At 44.7% G+C, this 19,397-nt stretch overlaps 1 protein-coding gene across 3 annotated transcripts in view; it reads right to left on the reverse strand.

The window, feature by feature from the left end:
• Window positions 1-9,487, reverse strand: part of mtmr12 (myotubularin related protein 12) — a 115,391-nt gene extending 105,904 nt beyond the window's left edge. The window contains exon 1 of one of the 3 annotated variants that reach the window (XM_085973703.1): window positions 9,220-9,487. In XM_085973703.1, the coding sequence (XP_085829829.1) occupies window positions 9,220-9,288 (69 nt within the window). In that variant the 5' untranslated portion in view covers window positions 9,289-9,487. The other 2 variants (XM_085973708.1, XM_085973715.1) reach the window with 2 other exon arrangements.
• Between the last annotated feature and the right edge of the window lie 9,910 nt (window positions 9,488-19,397).

Below are 19,397 nucleotides of genomic sequence, written 5' to 3' on the forward strand. Positions count from 1 at the left end.
GTTAAGAGAATTCCAGATATTTAGGTGCCGTTTAAACGAGAGTTTCCTGTAGTAATGGAATGCTGCTGGTGCCCGATTCTATTGTTCCACATTCACTGCATCAGTTTTACGTAAGTGAGAAATTATACATCTCAGACAAGAGGTCAACATGTTTTACTTATAGATCCCACCCCCAACTGCTAAGCAGGTCAGAGTAGCACAGGGTAGGGCTAAAAGCACAATTCTTATAACCTATAAAAGCACAAATGGTCATCCGAGTCCCTAAAATAATTAGCAGCATATGTTCCCATATAATATGCAGTTGTCAATGAATAACATTTTTCCACAATGCAATATGTTACTGCTCACATGATCAAGAGCATACATTCCATTAGGGTACCAGCGTCTACAATACATCTCTACTTTATAATGGCATACTCACACTGCACAAGTTTAGCATTGTTGCAAAGCAATACAGCTTCATGCAAATTAAGCTTGAAGTTAGAGTTGGGTGTCAAGGCATAAACTTGACAAAGTGAACATGCCTGCAGCCAGGGAGCCTCACTCCAGTTCACCTGGCGTCAGGTCAAACCAGACACTGGATGCAAGCTGCATTTACGCTATATCTGCAGTGCTTTGCACAGACACGACAGTTAAGAGTGTAAATACACCTTTCATGTGTGCAGCAACTGTATGTACCAGCAAGACACAAGCTAGAACTTCATGAAAAGTAAGACACTACACGGACTGCAGCAATTCAAGGCGGCGGCTCACCACCACCTTCTCAAGGGCAATTAGGGATGGGCAATAAATGCTGGCCTTGCCAGCGACGCCCACATCCCATAAATGAATTTTTAAAAACTAGAAAAAAGTGTCCAATGTCTAGATCCCTTTAGATAAGTCTTATGAAGGGACTGTAGGATTGCAGCCATACATAATCTAGGCTGGCATTTGAGCACAGTACTGATACATAGAAACATAGAAGATAGGAGCAGGAGTAGGCCATTCAATGCGATCATGGCTGATCATCCAAATTCAGTACCCTGTCCCTGCTTTCTCCCCATACCCCTTGATCCCCTTAGCCTTAAGAAATATATCCAACTCCTTCTTGAATATATTTAATGAATTGACCTCAACTGCCTTCTGTGGTAGAGAATTCCACAGGTTCACCACTCTCTGGGTGAAGAAATTCCTCCTCATTTCTGTCCTAAACGGCCTCTCCCTTATCCTTAGACTCTGACCCCTGGTTCTGGATTCCCCGACCATCGGGAACATCCTCCCTGCATCTAGTCTGTCCAGTCCTGCCAGAATTTTATAAGTTTCAATGAGATCCCCTCTCATTCTTCTAAACTCCAGCGAGTACAAGCCCAATCGACCCAATCTCTCCTCATACGTCATTCCTGCCATCCCAGGTATCAGCCTGGTGAATCTTCACTAAACTCCTTCCATGGCAAGAATATCCTTCCTCAGATAAGGCGACCAAAACTGTACACAATACTCAAGGTGTGGTCTCACCAAGGCCCTGTACAACTGCAGCAAGACATCCTTGTTCCTGTACTCAAACCTCTCACTACGAAGGCCAACATACCACTTGCCTTCTTAACCGGCTGCTGCACCTGCATGCTTACCTTCAGCGACTGGTGCACAAGGACACCCAGGTCTCGTTCCACTTCCCCTTCTCCCAATCTATTGCCATTCAGATAATCTGCCTTCCTGTTTTTGACACCAAAGTGGATAACTCTCATTTATCCACGTTATATTGCATCTGCCATGCTTCTGCCCAATCACCCAACCTGTCCAAATCATCCTGTAGTTTCTCGGCATCCTCCTCACAGCACACACGCCCACCCAGCTTTGTGTCGTCTGCAAATTTGGAGATATTACATCTAGTTCCCTTGTCTAGATCATTAATATATATTGTGAATAGCTGGGGTCCAAGGACCGATCCCTGCGGTACCCCACTAGTCACTGCCTGCCACTCAGAAAAACACCCGTTTATTCCAACTCTGCTTTCTATCTGCCAACCAGTTCTCTATCCAAGTCAATGCCTTGCCCCCAATCCCATGTGCCTTAACTTTACACGCTAATCTCTTATGTGGGACCTTATCGAAAGCCTTCTGAAAGTCCAAATACACCACATCCACTGGTTCTCCCTTATCTATTTTACTAGTTACGTCCTCAAAAAATTCCAGTTGATTAGTCAAGCACAATTTACCTTTTGTAAATCCATATTGACTTTGTCCGATCCTGTCACTGTTTTCCAAGTGCTCTGCTATTACATCTTTTATAAAGGACTCTAGCATTTTCCCCACTACCGATGTCAGGCTTACTGGTCTGTAATTCCCCGTTTTCTCTCTACTACGTTTTTTGAATAGTGGGGTAACATTAGCTACCCTCCAATCCATGGGTACTGTTCCAGATTCCATCGAATGTTGGAAGATGATCAGCAATGCATCTACTATTTCTAGGACCACTTCCTTAAGTACCCTAGGATGTAGATTATCAGGCCCTGGGGATTTATCGGCCTTCAATCCCATCAATTTCCCTAACACCATTTCCCTACAAATACTGATTTCTTTCAGTTTCTCCCTTTCATCAGACCCTATGTTCCCTGACATTTCTGGGAGGTTATTTGTGTCCTCCTTTGTGATGACAGAACCAAAATATGTATTTAATTGGTCTGCCATTTCTTTGTTCCCCATTATAAATTCCCCTGATTCTGACTGCAAGGGACCTACGCTTGACTTCACCATCTTTTTCTCTTCACAATCTATAAAAGCTTTTAGTCAGTTTTTAATGTTCCCTGCATGCTTACTCTCATTCTATTTTCCCTTTCTTAATTAATCCCTTTGTCCTCCTTTGTTGAATCCTAAACTGCTCCCAATCCTCTGGATTACTGCTTTTTCTGGCCAATTTATATGTCCTCTCCTTGGATCTTATGCTATCCCTAATTTCCCTCGTTGGCCACGGTTGAGTCACCTTTTTTTTATTTTTATGCCAAACTGGGATGAACAAATTCTGTAGTTCATCCATGCGGTCTTTGAATGTTTGCCATTGCCTATCCACCATTAACCCTTTGAGTGACATTCCCAAATCAATCCTACCCAATTCACGCATCAGACCATCGTAGTTTCCTTTATTTAAATTCAGGACCCTAGATTGAGTGTTGCACTGCACTGTTGGAAGTGCTGTCTTTTGGATGAGATGTTGAACAGAGGCCCTGTCTGTCCTCTCAGCTGGATGTAAAAGATCGTATGGCACTATTTGAAGAGGAGCTGGAGCGTTCTCCTAGCATCCCAGTCACTATTTATTCCTCGACCAACAACACTTTTAAAAAAAAAAAAACCATTGCTCTTTGTGGGATCTCGCTGTGTGCAAACTGGCTGGTGCACTTGCCAACATAACAACAGTGACGACACTTCAAAAGTACTTCATTGGCTGTAAAGCACTTTGGGACACCCCAAGGTCATGAAACACTAAACATAATTGCAAGTTTGCTCTTTCTTTAAGTACAATAATTATAGCAAAATCAACTTGTTCTATCTTGACTAAGGCACTCAAGCTTAGTCACTGGGACAGGCAAACCACTCACTGTAATTATACATTCTCTCTCATGATGCCATCCAACATATCATTGTTGAAGTTATCAATAGAGATGATAGATAGATAGATATAACTTCCAGCTTCAAGTGGTTCACAAGGCACTAGGTTGAAAACATTACAAAATAAATCAACTAAAGCAATACAAGCAGGGATCGCCTGAGCCTTATGCTGTACAATCTTGAATTACGGCACAATCTCCATATCAGGAAGTAACACTATCGAAGACAATTTTGACAAACTTGCTGCCATCAACACAATTTTTTTAATAAAAGATCTCCACTGATAACAGCTAATACTGAACAACTACTGTTGTCGCGCCTTTCTGGCGCAAAAACACAAAAAGGAAAAGCTGCCCAACCATGGCTAACAAAAGAAATTAAGGATAGTATTAGATCCAAAGAGGAGTCATATAAAGTTGCCAGAAAAAGTAGCAAGCCTGAGGATTGGGAGCAGTTTAGAGTTCAGAAGAAAAGGACCAAGGGATTGATTAAGAGGGGAAAAATGGAGTACGAGAGTAAACTTGCAAGGAACATAAAGCGGATTGTAAAAGCTTCTACAAGTATATAAAATGATTAGTGAGGACAAATGTAGGTCCCTTACAGTCAGAAACAGGAGAATTTATAATGGGGAACAAGGAAATGGCGGAGCAATTAAACAAATACTTCGGTTCTGTCTTCATGGAAGAGGACACAAATAACTTCCCAGAAATGCTAGGGAACCAAGGGTCTAGTGAGAAGGAGGAATTAAAGGAAATTAGTAAAAAAAAGTGCTGGAGAAATTAATGGGACTGAAAGCTGATAAATCCCCAGGGCCTAATAATCTGCATCCCATGGAAATAGTGGATGCATTGGTTGTCATCTTCCAAAATTCTATAGATTATAGAACAGTTCCTGCAGATTGGAGGGTGGCAAATGTAACCCCACTATTTAATAAAGGAGGGAGAGAAAACAGGGAACTACAGACTGTTAGCCGAATATCAGTGGTAGGGAAAATGCTAGAGTCTATTATAAAGGATGTGATAACAGGACACTTAGAAAATATCAACAGGATTAGACAAAGTCAACATGGATTTATGAAAGGGAAATCGTGTTTGACAAACCTAATGAAGTTTTTTTGAGGATGTAACTGATAGAATAGATAAAGGAGAACCAGTGGATGTGGTGTATTTGGATTTTCAGAAGGCCTTTGATAAAGTCCCACATAAGAGGTTAGTGCGCAAAATTAAAGCACATGGGATTGGAGGTAATATACTAGCATGGATTGAAAATTGGTTAACAGACAGGAAACAGAGTAGGAATAAATGGGTCTTTTGAGAGGTGGCAGGCGGTGACTAGTGGGGTACCGCAGGGATCAGTGCTTGGACCCCAGCTATTCACAATCTAATCAATAATTTGGATGAGGGAACCAAATGTAATATTGCCAAGTATGCTGACGGCACAAAACTAGGTGGGATTGTGAGTTGTGAGAGGGATGCAAAGAGGCTTCAAGGCGATTTAGACAAGTTGAGCAAGTGGGCAAATACATGGCAGATGCAGTATAACGTGGATAAATGTGAAGTTATCCACTTTGGTAGGAAAAACAGAAAGGCAGAGTATTATTTAAATGATAATAGATTGGGAAATGCTGATGTACAAAAGGGACCTGGGTGTCCTTGTACACCAGTCACTGAAAGCAAACATGCAGGTGCAGCAGTTAGGAAGGCAAATGGTATGTTGGCCTTCATTGCAAGAGGATTTGAGTACAGGAGCAAGGATGTCTTGCTACAGTTGCACAGGGTCTTGGTGAGACCACACCTGGAATACTGTGTGCAGTTTTGGTCTCCTTACCTAAGAAATTATATACTTGCCATAGAGGGAGTGCAACGAAGGTTCACCAGACTGACTCCTGGGATGGCAGGACTGTCGTATGGAGAGAGATTGGGTCAACTAGGCCTGTATTCACTAGAGTTTTGAAGAATGAGAGGGGATCTCATTGAAACATTTAAAATTCTGACAGGGCTAGACAGACTGGATGCAGGGAGGATGTTTCCCCTGGCTGGGGGGGGGGGGGGGGGGGGGGGGGAATCTAGAATGAGGGCTCACAGTCTCAGGATACAGGGTAGGGCATTTAGGACTGAGATGATGAGAAATTTCTTCACTCAGAGGGTGGTGAACCTGTGAAATTCTTTACCACAGAAGGCTGTAGAGGCCAAGGCATTGAATATATTCAAGAAGGATTTCTAGACACAAATGGCATCAAGGGGTATGGGAAGAGAGCGGGAATATGGTATTGAGATAGAGGATCAGCCATTATCATATTGAATGGCGAAGCAGGCTCGAAGGGCCGAATGGGCTACTCCTGCTCCTATTTTTCAATGTTTCTATTTTTCTACTGTCAATCATAAGCAATTAATTGAATCAAGGAGCTCATTTCACACCATAACTGAGTGAGGCAAGTGGCTTACATTTGTTAGGACACCTATCCAGTGTATTCCACATAATTGTTCTTTGATGATAAATTATATCATAAGATAGAGACATCGTCATATATCCCCATTACTCTAAAGCTGCACAAAATGAAAAACTGAATCAAATTCCCCCAGAACACCACTGTTTAAAATGGACTGCAAAAAATATTTTAACAGACCAAGTTTCCTACATTGAATGCACTTCTAAAAGAACTTGGATTTAGAGAGCACCTTTAACATAGTAAAACATCCCAAGGTGTTTCACAAGAATATTATAAGACAAAGAATTTGACACCGAGCCACATAATCTTCCAAAATTCTATAGACTCGGGAACAGTTCCCATGGATTGGAGGGTAGCTAATGTAACCCCACTATTCAAAAAAGGTGATAGAGATATGTGAAGAGAAAAAGATTGGTGAAGTCAAGCGTAGGTCCCTTGCAGTCAGAATCAGGGGAATTTATAATGGGGAACAAAGAAATGGCAGACCAATTAAATACATACTTTGGTTCTGCCTTCACAAAGGAGGACACAAATAACCTCCCAGAGATGTCGGGGAACATAGGGTCTAATGAAAGGGATAAACTGATAGAAATCAGTATTTGTAGGGAAATGGTGTTAGAGAAATTGATGGGATTGAAGGCCGATAAATCCCCAGGGCCTGATAATCTACATCCTAGGGTACTTAAAGGAATTGGCCCTAGAAATAGTAGCTGCATTGCTAGTCATCTTCCAACATTCGATAGACTCTGGAACAATTCCCATGGATTGGAGGGTAGCTAATGTTACCCCACTATTCAAAAAAAGGTGGTAGAGAGAAAACAGGGAATTATAGACCGGTAAGCATGACATCAGTAGTGGGGAAAATGCTAGAGTCCATTATAAAAGATGTAATAGCAGAGCACTTGGAAAACAGTGACAGGATCAGACAAAGTCAACATGGATTTACAAAAGGCAAATCGTGCTTGACTAATCTACTGGAATTTTTTGAGGATGTAACTGGTAGAATAGATATGGGAGAACCAGTGGATGTGGTGTATTTGGACTTTCAGAAGGCTTTCGATAAGGTCCTGCATAAGAGATTAGCGTGCAAAGTTAAAGCACATGGGATTGGGGGTAAGGTACCGACTTGGATAGAGAACTGGTTGGCAGACAGGAAGCAAAGAGTTGGAATAAATGGGCATTTTTCCAAGTGGCAGGCAGTGACTAGTGGGGTACCGCAGAGATCGGTGCTAGGACCCCAGTTATTCACAATATATATTAATGATCTAGACGAGGGAACTAGATGTAATATCTCCAAGTTTGCAGACAACACAAACTGGGTGGGCGTGTGCTGTGAGGAGGATGCAGAGAAACTCAAGTATGATTTGGACAGGTTGGGTGATTATACTGCATCTGCCATGCATCTGCCCAATGTGGATAAATGCGAGGTTATCCACTTTAGTGGCAAAAAACAGGAAGGCAGATTGTCTGAATGGCAAAAGATTGGGAAAAGGGGAAGTGCAACGAGACCTGGGTGTCCTTGTGCACCAGTCGCTGAAGGTAAGCATGCAGGTGAAGCAGGCAGTTAAGATGACAAATGGTATGCTGGCCTTCATAGCGAGAAGATTCGAGTACAGGAGCAAGGATGTCTTGCTGCAGTTGTACAGGGCCTTGGTGAGACCACACCTTGAGTATTGTGTACAGTTTTGGTCACCTTATCTGAGGAAGGATGTTCTTGCCATGCAGGGAGTGCAGCGAAGATTCACCAGACTGATACCTGGGATGGTAGGAATGACGTATGAAGAGAGGTTGGGTCGATTAGGCTTATATTCGCTAGAGTTTAGAAGAATGAGAGAGCATCTCATTGAAACTTACAAAATTCTAACAGAACTAGACAGACTAGATGCAGGAAGGATGTTCCCGATGGCGGGGGAGTCCTGAACCAGGGGTCACAGTCTAAGGATAAGGGGTAAGACATTTAGGACAGAGATGAGGAGGAATTTCTTCACCCAGAGAGTGGTGAACCTGTGGAATTCTCTACCACACAAGGCAGTAGAGGCCAATTCATTAAATATATTCAAGAAGAAGGAGTTGGATATATTTCTTAAGGCTAAAGGGATCAAGGGATATGGGGAGGAAGCAGGGACAGGGTACTGAATTTGGATGATCAGCCATGATCTCATTAAATGGCAGAACAGGCTCAAGGGGCTGACTGGCCTACTCCTGCTCCTATCTTCTATGTTTCTATAAGGAGAAATTAGGGCAGGTGACCAAAAGCTTGGTCAATGAGGTAGGTTTTAAGGAGTGTCTTAAAAGGAGGAAAAAGGGGCAGAGATTTAGGCAGGGAATTCCAGAGCTTAGGACCGAGGCAACAGAAGGCACCGCCGCCAATGGTTGAGCGATTATAATCAGGAATGCTCAGGTGGGCTGAAAAGCACTTTGGGACATCTTGAGGTCAGGAAAGCCAGTACAGAAAAGAAAGTCTCTTTTTCTTTCAAGATACATACAAGTCTTTTGTTTTTATAAATAAAAGCACAAGTCAAATTATACAAGCTTTGGAAAAAAATAATTTTCTTTACTGTACTGGGAAATATGCTGGATTTTAAACAATTTAATAGATGTCGCCAGGGTATAGCAGTTGTTGAGTTTACCGAAATGTAACTGCACACCCGATTCACTTTAATGCAATTGCTATTTTCTTTCGTGCTGCACGTCCTCCCCAAGAGGCCGATCCACGGAAACCCCCCCTGAGACTCCGCCACTCTGCTTTCCTGTGATGCCAAGGAGTCTCCAACTTCCTTGCAGTATAATAACCTTGATCAAAGGATAATATTAAATGCCTCCTGACTGGAGAAGCCAACGTAGCTCGGTCCCACACTCCATGCAGAGTGCGACCAAGTCCGAGTGACTGCATGTATTACAATATACAGTGTGACATGTTTGACTCTTACTGGTCCTGATTTTCCTGACCTAATTTAAAGATAGGGAGGGGAGGAGGAAGAACACCGAAATCACAGACACAGCTCTGCAAAGCTAGAAGCTTCCTATGCCAGGCCTACAGTCATAGTTTGAACTGCAGCTACAGAAATAAACAACCACCGCGCCCATTCCGCAGGTTCCTTTCAATCACTTACCACCAGCATGAGATTGAACCGGAGTATCCATGTCCTGGTTTTTCGTGAATTAAGAAATAAAAGGATGAAAACCCACCTCTGGTGAAACGTAAGACACAAAGGACGGTTTCGCCGTTTTTCCGCCTCCCGACCCTAAACTCAACATTTTCTTTGGGGTTTTTCCGGGTTACTTTGTTGCTGTTTGCCCAGGTGCTGCAGCCACAGATGAAACTTGTATCCGTCTCCAGCCCGCCTTCTACGCGGCGCTGATTGGCTCTGCGCTCGCACTAGAGGTTCAGATCGCGGAACGTCGGTCAGGGCTATGCGGTGTTTGATTGGTTAATAGCTGTGTCAATCATAGTGAGCGTTCCCCGTCCAGCCGCCGCCGCCGCTCCAAATGCCCCGCCCCCGTCGCGTGCCATTTGTTCCCCTCTCCTTCTGTGCTCTCCATTTAAGGGCTTGTAAAGCGGCGGCCTCTCTATTTATTGGTTAGTTGAACTGCCAATCGCTGCATGGCTCTGTACAGTATCTGCTTTGAAAACAATTAAAAGCAGCATGTAAACTTTTTCCTCTCTGCTAAGGCTGCACCATTGCAGTTCAGGGCAGGTGCAAAGCACTTCGCCTTCGCACTCTCGCTAATCTTGCAATGAGCTAGGACAGTTTGGTAGCTGCAGTGTAAATGCTCCCAGTCACCAGTGAAGAATCTCAGTCTGTGGTGTATCTGAAATCACATTTCATGATAAGTAAATGAAGAGCGCCTTTCACGACCTGTTGTAAGGAGGGGTGAGTTTATGGAAGGGATTTAAATACCAGAAGGAGAGTTTTGAATTGGAAGCCAGGAGCCAATGTAAATCAGCGAGTACTGGGTGATGTATGAGAGAAAGACTTGGATTTTATATAAAATAACAACAGAAAATGCTGGAAAAACTCAGCAGGGCAAGCAACATCCGTGGAGAGAGAAATAGAGTCAACAGGTTGAAACCCTTCATCAGGACTGAAAAAACACAGGAAATGAAACAGATTGAAAGGCCAGTTTGGGGTCTGGGAAATGGGGATGAGAGAACAAAAGAGAAGTGAAGAGACATTAAGAGGTATTCAAAACGAGACGAGATGGTGATAGGACTAGTAAAGAGACAAAAGATGGCTCTAGATTAGGTGTGAAATGCGCTGGCAGAATGAGAGACAGCTGCCATGTGGGAGAGAAAAAGGGGGAAGGGCACAAAACAAAGGTGTGGATAAAAAATATATATAAAAATGTATATATATGGATTTTATATAGTTCCTTTCACGACCTCAGGACGTTCCAAAGCGCTTTACAATGAATGAAAGAACAAGAAAGACTTGCATTTATATAGCGCCTTTCACGACCACCGGACGTCCCAAAGCACTTTACAGCCAATTAAGTACTTTTAGAAGTGTAGTCACTGTTGTAATGTTGGAAAGGCGGCAGCCAAATGCACACAGCAAGATCCCACAAACAGCAATGTGATAATGAGCAGGTAATCTGTTTTCTTGTTATTGGTTAAGGGATAAATATTGGCCAATAATGTGTGTATATCAATTTCGTTGTGCTAAATTATTTTGCATCCTGAAGTACTGTAAGGGGGGCATCTTTTAACTGATTTATGGCAATTACCTGGCCAGCAGCCTTTGCCTCTGAGCTCTGACCAATTCCAACCTTTTACCTGGTTTACGGTAATTCACCTGGTCAGCAGCCTTTTGCTGCTGCACTCTAAACCAATTTACAAACAGCGGTTTCGAATCGCTACCCCTCCCTCAGTTCTGAGTGGAGGAACTTATAATTAATGATTTTAAAACGGACAAGTGGTTTGGATGAGAGAAAAATCAAGTTTTATTACCTAAATAAACTACAATCAAAAGAATAAACTATACCACACGAACACAGTAATTACAGTAAAACTATATAACAGGGGGTTGCAGATGGCGAAAACGAGGGATACAATGGCTATAATGTTATTTAAACAATCTTAGCAATTCCCTTAAATCACCACCCCTAACTCCTGCTAGGTTGCCTTGTTGAGGAGTCAGAACACCCTGCTCACCTGTGGTCCAGCGAAGTAAGAGAGTGATAGCTTCTCAGCAGCTATCTTATATACCTGGTGAGGTCCTGCCGTTCTGCCCTGCAAGGGCTGTGTGCAAAATTCCCGCCCAAAGGGTCCAATACACAAGAGAAAGCTGTGATTGGCTAACTCAGAGTGGTTGGACTGGGTTAATGTGTCTTCCGGAGCTCCCTGGGCTGAAACAAAAGGGAAATACAACTGCTCTATTGTCCAGAATGCTAGGTGATTTAAGCCCATTCAGTTCTTAAACGTTTCCCATTCAAGATACAAAAGTCTCTTCTGCAGTTTAGATGTATCCACTCGATATACAAACAAATGCTAATAGCATTCAATTGCTTTGTAAACAAAGCATTGTCCTGTGGTAACGTTTTGTCTCCATTGAACCTTACTTCCAGACACAGAAAGCTGCTTTCCAAGTCCCTTTGTCTTCGGCAATGTGGTATGACAGCCATTTTTATCCCTGGAAATTTAAAAGCACAACGCCCAGGGATTCTTTAATCAAAAAAAAATTAATCTTCAGAACTGTAAATTATTGCGAATTCTTACAGTCCGCCCTTGGATACTTCCAGCTTGCTTGTAGTATCCTCTTGAAGAAATGAGCAATAATTTCTGACCCCTCACAAACAACCATCCCCTGTATTTACCTAATAGCTATCTGCCACTGATCCCCGTCCCGTCTATTCCCCTTAAATTCAAGGAAAAAAAAACATGATACGGTAGGTGATGTAAAAAGGAGTCTCACACATCAAGGAACTTTAAAGTAAGCTTTAAGCAACTTATAATTATACTATATACAAGAGCGGTCTTCACCATGCCTCTAGGAGAAGCCCTTTTACCATACTGAGCAGTTCAGTATTTATACTAGTCCAAACACAGGAAGTGATGTATGCACAGGAAGTGATGTATGCACAGAGTTCACAGTTCACAGGAAGTGATGTGCACATAACTTCATCTGGAAGTTATTTATTATTATTACATTCTTCCCTCCTGCGAGATTAGAAGGCTGTGGTCTTCCTTTTATTCCGCAGCCGCCAAACGAGGAAGAGTCGCACCCGTTTGGGTTCCCGTCGTAGAGGGTCTCTGGTCCGCTTACATGCTGTTGGCCATTGGTCAGAGTCTGTGTGGCCTGGATTACCCTGTGAAGGGTCGGGGAGATCATGGCTTCGTGTACGAGCCCCAATAGGTGCAGAGTTGGTCTGTGGCGGATCAGTACTTTGGTGCGCGGTACTGGGAGGGTCGCAACTTTGAGTACGGGGTTCTACCGGCACCAAGCTAGTTGGTGTCAGATCAGGATCCTGGAGAGGGGTACCCGGTAGGTTCCAAGAGGCTCCTGGTAAAATACCATCACTCGATGTCCCACTAGGTCCTGGGGCAGGGAGCCAGATCCCGTAATGATACGGTAGATTCTCGGCCGTCGGGATATCGTATGTATGCATAGGTGGGGTTGGCATCGGTTAGTTCGACCTCGTCTACGAGAGGGTCATTTTTAGACGTCCGAACGTATCTTCGGAGTAGTACAGGTCCAGGAGTAGTTAGCCATGACGGGAGGGATGTCCCATAAGATGAGCGACGCTGGAATCCAAAGAACTGCTCATGAGGTGTAGTATTTGTGGCTGTAGAAAGAAGGGACCGTATAGAGTGCAATGCATCCGGAAGCACTGCTTCCCATTGCTGGCTTGGTAGGCCCCGAGATCTTAAAGCAAGATGTACGGAATTCCAGATGATACCGTTATACCTCTCTACCTGCCCATTTCCGATGGGATGATATGGCGTCGTTTTGCTTGTAGCAATTCCCCGTTCTGAGAGGTAGTCCTTGAGTTCCCTTGACGTAAAGGATGGACCCCGATCTGAGTGAATGTAAGCCGCCATGCCACAGAGAGAAAATACCTGCTCAAGGCAGCAGATTACTGTGGACGCCAGCATATTGGAGCAGGGGAAGGCAAACGGAAAACGTGAATATTCATCAATCATGGTGAGCAAATATGTGTTCCGAGTTGAAGAGGGCACTGGGCCCTTAAAATCGATGCTAAGTCGTTGCATCGGTTGGGTTGCGTGTATGAGCATACCATCTGAGGGACGGAAGAACTGAGGTTTTAATTCTGCACAAAGCCGGCATTCTGAGCACATTTTCTTTACATCTCCAGTAGAAAAAGGGAGATTCCGTGATCGTACAAAATGTAGCATGCGCGTAACGCCAGGATGACACAATCCATTATGGACATCTATGACAGTAGAGGACAACATAGTGGAGCAGAATGCTCGTGTGAGGGTATCCGGGGCCACATTCTCCTTGCCAGGTCGATAGTGAATGGTGTAACCAAAAGAGGCCAGTTCCATCCTCCAAAGCTGTATTTTATTATTCTTAATTTTGGTTCGTTTTCGATTATCGAGCATGAAGGCGACTGATCGCTGGTCCGTGATTAATGTAAAGTGCTGGCGAGCTAGGAAATGGTTCCACTTCCGTACCGCCTCTATGATGGCTGTGGCTTCCTTCTCAACCGGAGGATAATGTAGCTCGGCACCTTGTAAGGTCCTGGACATAAATGCGACAGGACGACCTTCCTGATTTAGAGTAGCCGAGATCGCCACCTCCGAGGCATCACATTCGACTATAAGAACATAAGAACATAAGAAATAGGAGCAGGAGTAGGCCAATCGGCCCCTCGAGCCTGCTCCGCCATTCAATAAGATCATGGCTGATCTGATCCTAACCGCCAATCCACTATCACAGAACCATCTCCTGAATCTAACAGAATTAGACACACGAAGGAGGAGCAGGATCAGGCTACACGGCCCCTGGGCCCGCTCCGCTACCCACAGGGCCATGACCGATCCGAACCTAGACTCATGTCCAAATTCCTGCCCGCTCCCCGTAACCCTTAATTCCCTTTACTTCTAGGAAACTGTCTATTTCTGTTTTAAATTTATGTAATGATGTAGCTTCTACAGCTTTTTGGGGCAGCATATTCCATGGACCTACCAACCTCTGAGTGAAGTAGTTCCTCCTCATCTCAGTTTTGAAAGAGCAGCCCCTTATTCTAAGACTATGCCCCCTAGTTCTAGTTTCACCCATCATCGGGAACATCTTCCCCGCATCCACCCGATCCGACCCCTTCACAATCTTATATGTTTCAATAAGATCGCCTCTCATTCTTCTGAACTCCAATGAGTAGAGTCCCAATCTACTCAACCTCTCCTCATATGTCCATCCCCTCATCCCCGGGATTAACCGAGTGAACCTTCTTTGTACTGACTCGAGAGCAAGTATGTCCTTTCTTAAGTATGGACACCAAAACTGTACGCAGTATTCCAGGTGCGGCCTCACCAATACCTTGTACAACTGAAGTAATACCTCCCTATTTTTATATTCTATCCCCCTAGCAATGAAAGCCAACATTCCATTGGCCTTCTTAATCACTTGCTGCACCTGCATACTAACCTTTTGAGTTTCGTGCACCAGGACCCCCAGATCCCTTTGTACTTCAGTACTTTCCAGTTTCTTGCCATTAAGATAATAACTTGCTCTACGATTTTTCCTGCCAAAGTGCATAACCTCACACTTTCCAGTATTGTATTCCATCTGCCAAATCTCTGCCCACTTACTTAGCCTGTCGATGTCCCCTTGCAGGTTTTTTATGTCCTCCTCACTCACTACTTTCCCTCCCATCTTAGTATCATCTGCAAACTTTGATATGTTACACTCGGTCCCCTCCTCCAAATCGTTAATATAGATTGTAAAGAGTTGGGGACCCAGCACTGACCCCTGTGGAACACCACTAGTTACTGATTGCCAGTCTGAGAATGAACCATTTATCCCAACTCTCTGCCTTCTGTTAGATAGCCAATTCTCATCGATGGAGTGAAGAGCCGCTTTCTCCAACTGTTTTTTGAGAAGGTTAAAGGCTGCAACAGCCGCTGTTTCCAATGGAAATGATCTAGCATGCAGCAAGGGTTGGATTTTGTCTGAAAAATGAGGAATCCATTTAGCGTAGTATGCAAACAGACCGAGAGCCCGACGTAAAGAAGCCGGATTCTTAGGTGACGGGAGCTCTTGGAGCGGGCGAAGTCTTTCTGGGTCTGGCTTAATGATACCATTGCCTACGCAGTAGCCAAGGATGTTGATGGTCGGTTGCGACTCAACAGATTTAGATTCATTCAAAGTTAAGTTACGGTGATGGAGGGCATCCCGAAATTTTTGGAGGTTGGTGTCGTGTTCCTGTTGATCGTGACCTGCAATAGTAATGTTATCAAGATAGGGAAAAGTGTCCCTTAAGTTTTCCTGCTTAACCAGGCCATCCATTGCCCGTTGGAAGACAGCTACTCCATTAGTAACCCCGAATGGGAGGCGACGAAACTGGTACAGCCGTCCATTAGCCTCAAAGGCCGTGTACTGCTTATCTGAGACCTTCAAGGGTACCTGATGATAGGCACTTTTTAAATCGTAAGTTGAGAACACTTTGTATTCGGCCAGTTTATTAACCATATCATCAATGCGTGGCAATGGGTAGGCGTCCAAGTCAGTATATTGATTGATGGTTTGCGAATAATCAATGCATAGTCATTGTTTGTGAGGTTTTAGAGGGTTCTTGACGATGACGACTTGAGCCCGCCAGGGCGACGAACATGGTGCGATGATATCCTCTGCTAAAAGTCGAGAGATTTCAGCCTCAATAAAAGATTGGTCTTCCTGACTAAAGTGCCGCGATTTCGTTATTATTGGTTTGCATCGAGGAGGAATACTGGCAAATAATGAGGATTCATCAAGTGAAGCTGCTGATAATGCACAAAACGGTAATTTAGACTGTATATTAGAAATAGTAAGTCCCGGTTTGGATCCGCCGAACTCAAATGGTGAGTTTCTTATGCTGTTTTTGAAAATCCAGCCCTAAGATGAGATCACTACATAAGTCCTTGAGCACCGAAAGTCGGGTGGAGGGATACATGCGACCATTAAGTGTCATATCAATAATACAAAAGCCGGAGATTCTGGTATTAAGTGATGACTGAGCCATCGCAATTGCCTGGTCCGATGGGAAGATATGTAGTTTCAATTTCGCAACAATCTGTTCTCTAATGAAACTATCAGTACTTCCTGAGTCAATTAAGGCATCTAAGGTATGCCCATTAATTGAAACTTTTGTAGCTGCATGAAACAGGTTCTGTGGGCAAGCAGCTGTAATTGGTGTGGTTGCACAGAGAGTGGCTGAAACTCTAGGTGTGCTTCTTCGGGAGAGAGCTCGAGAGGAAGCTTGATAGGTCCTAGCCGGAGCATCTTGATAGGCCCTAATTGGGGCAGTTCGGTAGGCCTTAGCTGGATAGGCCCTCGTAGAGGCTCTTGATTGGCAAACTTTTGCAAAGTGTCCCTTTTTATCGCAATGACTGCAGATCGCATTGCGAGCAGGGCAGAATTTCCTAGGGTGAAAAGAATCTCCACAAAAGAAGCATTCCTTCCTAGATTGCCAAGAGGCTGCTAAAGTGGGGTCATCCTCCTCTTCTTCATCAGAATTATCATCAGGATTAGATTCCTCCATGATAGGGTTCACCTGAGGCCACTTGAATCGTCTGGTTGCAGTTACTGCAGCAGATTGAGATCTGGGCAGCTGATAGAGGTCTGCATTTTTCTTTGCCAAATCCAGAGAACAAGCCAGGTCAAAAGCCTTTTGTAGCTCAAGTGTTTTACTTTCTAGTAGACGCTGGCGTATAAATGGAGAGGCAATCCCGCAGATGAAAGCGTCACGAATCATTTCTTCGCGGTACAGCTCAGCCGAGGCTGCCTGAAAGTTACAATCTATGCTGAGCCTGCGAAGTTCTTGAAGGAATTCACTAATCGATTCCCCTGGCCCTTGTCGGGCTGTGGCCAGCAGATGTCTAGCATAGACCTCATTTGCGGTCTTGGCATATAGTTTTTTAAGTGCCCGGATCACCTCATCGTAATTATCCCATTCATCAACATATTCAAACACTGTTGGGGTCACATAGTTGATAAGTATCCTCAGTTTAGTAGAAGCATTCACTTTACATTCATCAAGAAAATTCTCAAAAGTACGGTACCAATGCTTCCATACCCTGCCAGCTGCTGGTGCGTTTGGGTCCAAGTCCAGACGAGTAGGTTTAAGGATGTTTTCCATGATGGGTGGTTCCCTGGATCCTTAACTCCGAGTTTGTCCGAAGGTCTAGTATTTGTGAGTGTAAATACTAAGTTGCTTAAATTGATGTAAAAAGGAGTCTCACACATCAAGGAACTTTAAAGTAAGCTTTAAGCAACTTATAATTATACTATATACAAGAGCAGTCTTCACCATGCCTCTAGGAGAAGCCCTTTTACCATACTGAGCAGTTCAGTATTTATACTAGTCCAAACACAGGAAGTGACGTATGCACAGGAAGTGATGTATGCACAGAGTTCACAGTTCACAGGAAGTGATGTGCACATAACTTCATCCGGAAGTTATTTATTATTATTACAGTAGGCATCTTACAGATACTTCAGTTTTCAATAAGGGGTCTCATACCCTACACGCTTGTAAAATTATACAATGTAAACCAAATTTACAAACACCTTTTACATTATAACTTATTACAAAATGTAATCAAAATGGTCCCAAGCACGGAGAGGGTCCTATGCCTCTACTCAACTTGGCGTTGTCACAAAATGATCCCAAGCACGGAGAGGATCCTACGCCTCTGCTCAACTTGGGGCTGTAACACAAGATACAAAAAAACATTAAACATTTGAAACAACATGCTTAAATAAAACCCTGACCATCACGTGCCGATGATGGGTCGCGAAATTCGAGTGGGTATTGCTCCTCCCACCCGGGCAGTAAAAGTACCTTCCACCCCCCTTTTGATTGTCTTAAACTTTAAAACAGGCAGAATGGATTTACAGACCAGCCTGCTCCGCCAGCCCCGAGCCGTTCCCTTGTCCTTTTGTGGAGGCGGGGTACCCCTCACGTTTAAAATTACCTTGGCACAGACCGAGACCGGGGAGTATGGGACCATGACTCCCAGTCCCTCCCCCTCCCGTCTTCCCTCGACTGGCTGCAGAAAAATGATGGGTGCCTGTGTGGCAGCTCTCCCTGGCCCCACACAAACTTGGATCCCAGATCCGGCCACCCACTCATCCTTCCCAGCCACACTTACCCTCTTTGCCCGTGGGCCCCCGGGTGAGTCCCTCCCTTCCCCGAATGCACCCATGCGACTCTTGGGTCTCCCCCTCCTCTATACAATCTTTCCCGGGCCATCACCACCCACCCCCGGGGAACGCGTCCCTATCAGACAACGCGCCCGCGCTTCCCCATCATGACTCCTCAACAGCGAGGTCTCCCGCAAGTGAACTTCGGTCAGGATAGTGCTGGGTTGGGGACCGTGCCCCACCCAGCTGGGGCCATCTCCTCCCCGTAGGAGGAGTAGGCAAGTTCCTCCGGACCCTGTCCGGTTTTTCCCGAAGATCGCTGCGGGGTCTCCTGGATTCGTCCAGTGGCAAGGTGATCCCCAACATTCTGTCTCCATATCTTCATTCGATGCCCAGCTCGGGCTGGGCGAACATGGCTGCTTCATTTTCCAATCTCCTGCAAAACTTAAAAGGACATGCAGCCAGGTCTCACTGACCTGCTGCCTTAGGTGGAGACATAGTCGGGTCCCTCGACCTCGGACCAAAAATACAAACATTCGGCACACATGTAAACTTAAACTCTTTAAACTTAAACTTAAAACTAGTTATTTCAACAAAACTTAAAATACACCTTAAAAGCATGCTATATTCACACCAAAGCTATAATACAAATGCCGCCCATCTCCGGACGGCCAGGCTAATCTCTGGCACTGTCGCAGATTGCTGCTGGCTGCAGCGAAGCTGGACTGCCTCCTGTCTCTGGTCCCTCGCAACTTATGGCTGTTGAGTGGGGGCCTCTGTTCTCTGGCTTCTCCCTGGCTCGGGAGACCGCCCTACTCCACTGTAAAGTGGGTGACCATGCTTTCTTAGGCTGGGGCACCCGCTGAGACCTTCTGAGGGGTGTCTCTATGGGGGAAACTTTGGCTGGCGGACCCTGAGCTTGGGTCACAGCCCCAGCTGGCTGGGAGCCTTCTCCCCCATGTTTAAAACCTGGTGTCAGCTCCCTCCTATGTCTCCTGCAAGAGGGATCGCTATCCCTGCCCCCCCAGGGTCTCACATCATGGGGGGGACCACTCTAGA

This window comes from Somniosus microcephalus, chromosome 2 (assembly GCF_052327205.1).
Source record: "Somniosus microcephalus isolate GS21.2 chromosome 2, FLI_Smic_1.0, whole genome shotgun sequence".
Classification (NCBI taxonomy): Eukaryota; Metazoa; Chordata; class Chondrichthyes; order Squaliformes; family Somniosidae; genus Somniosus; species Somniosus microcephalus.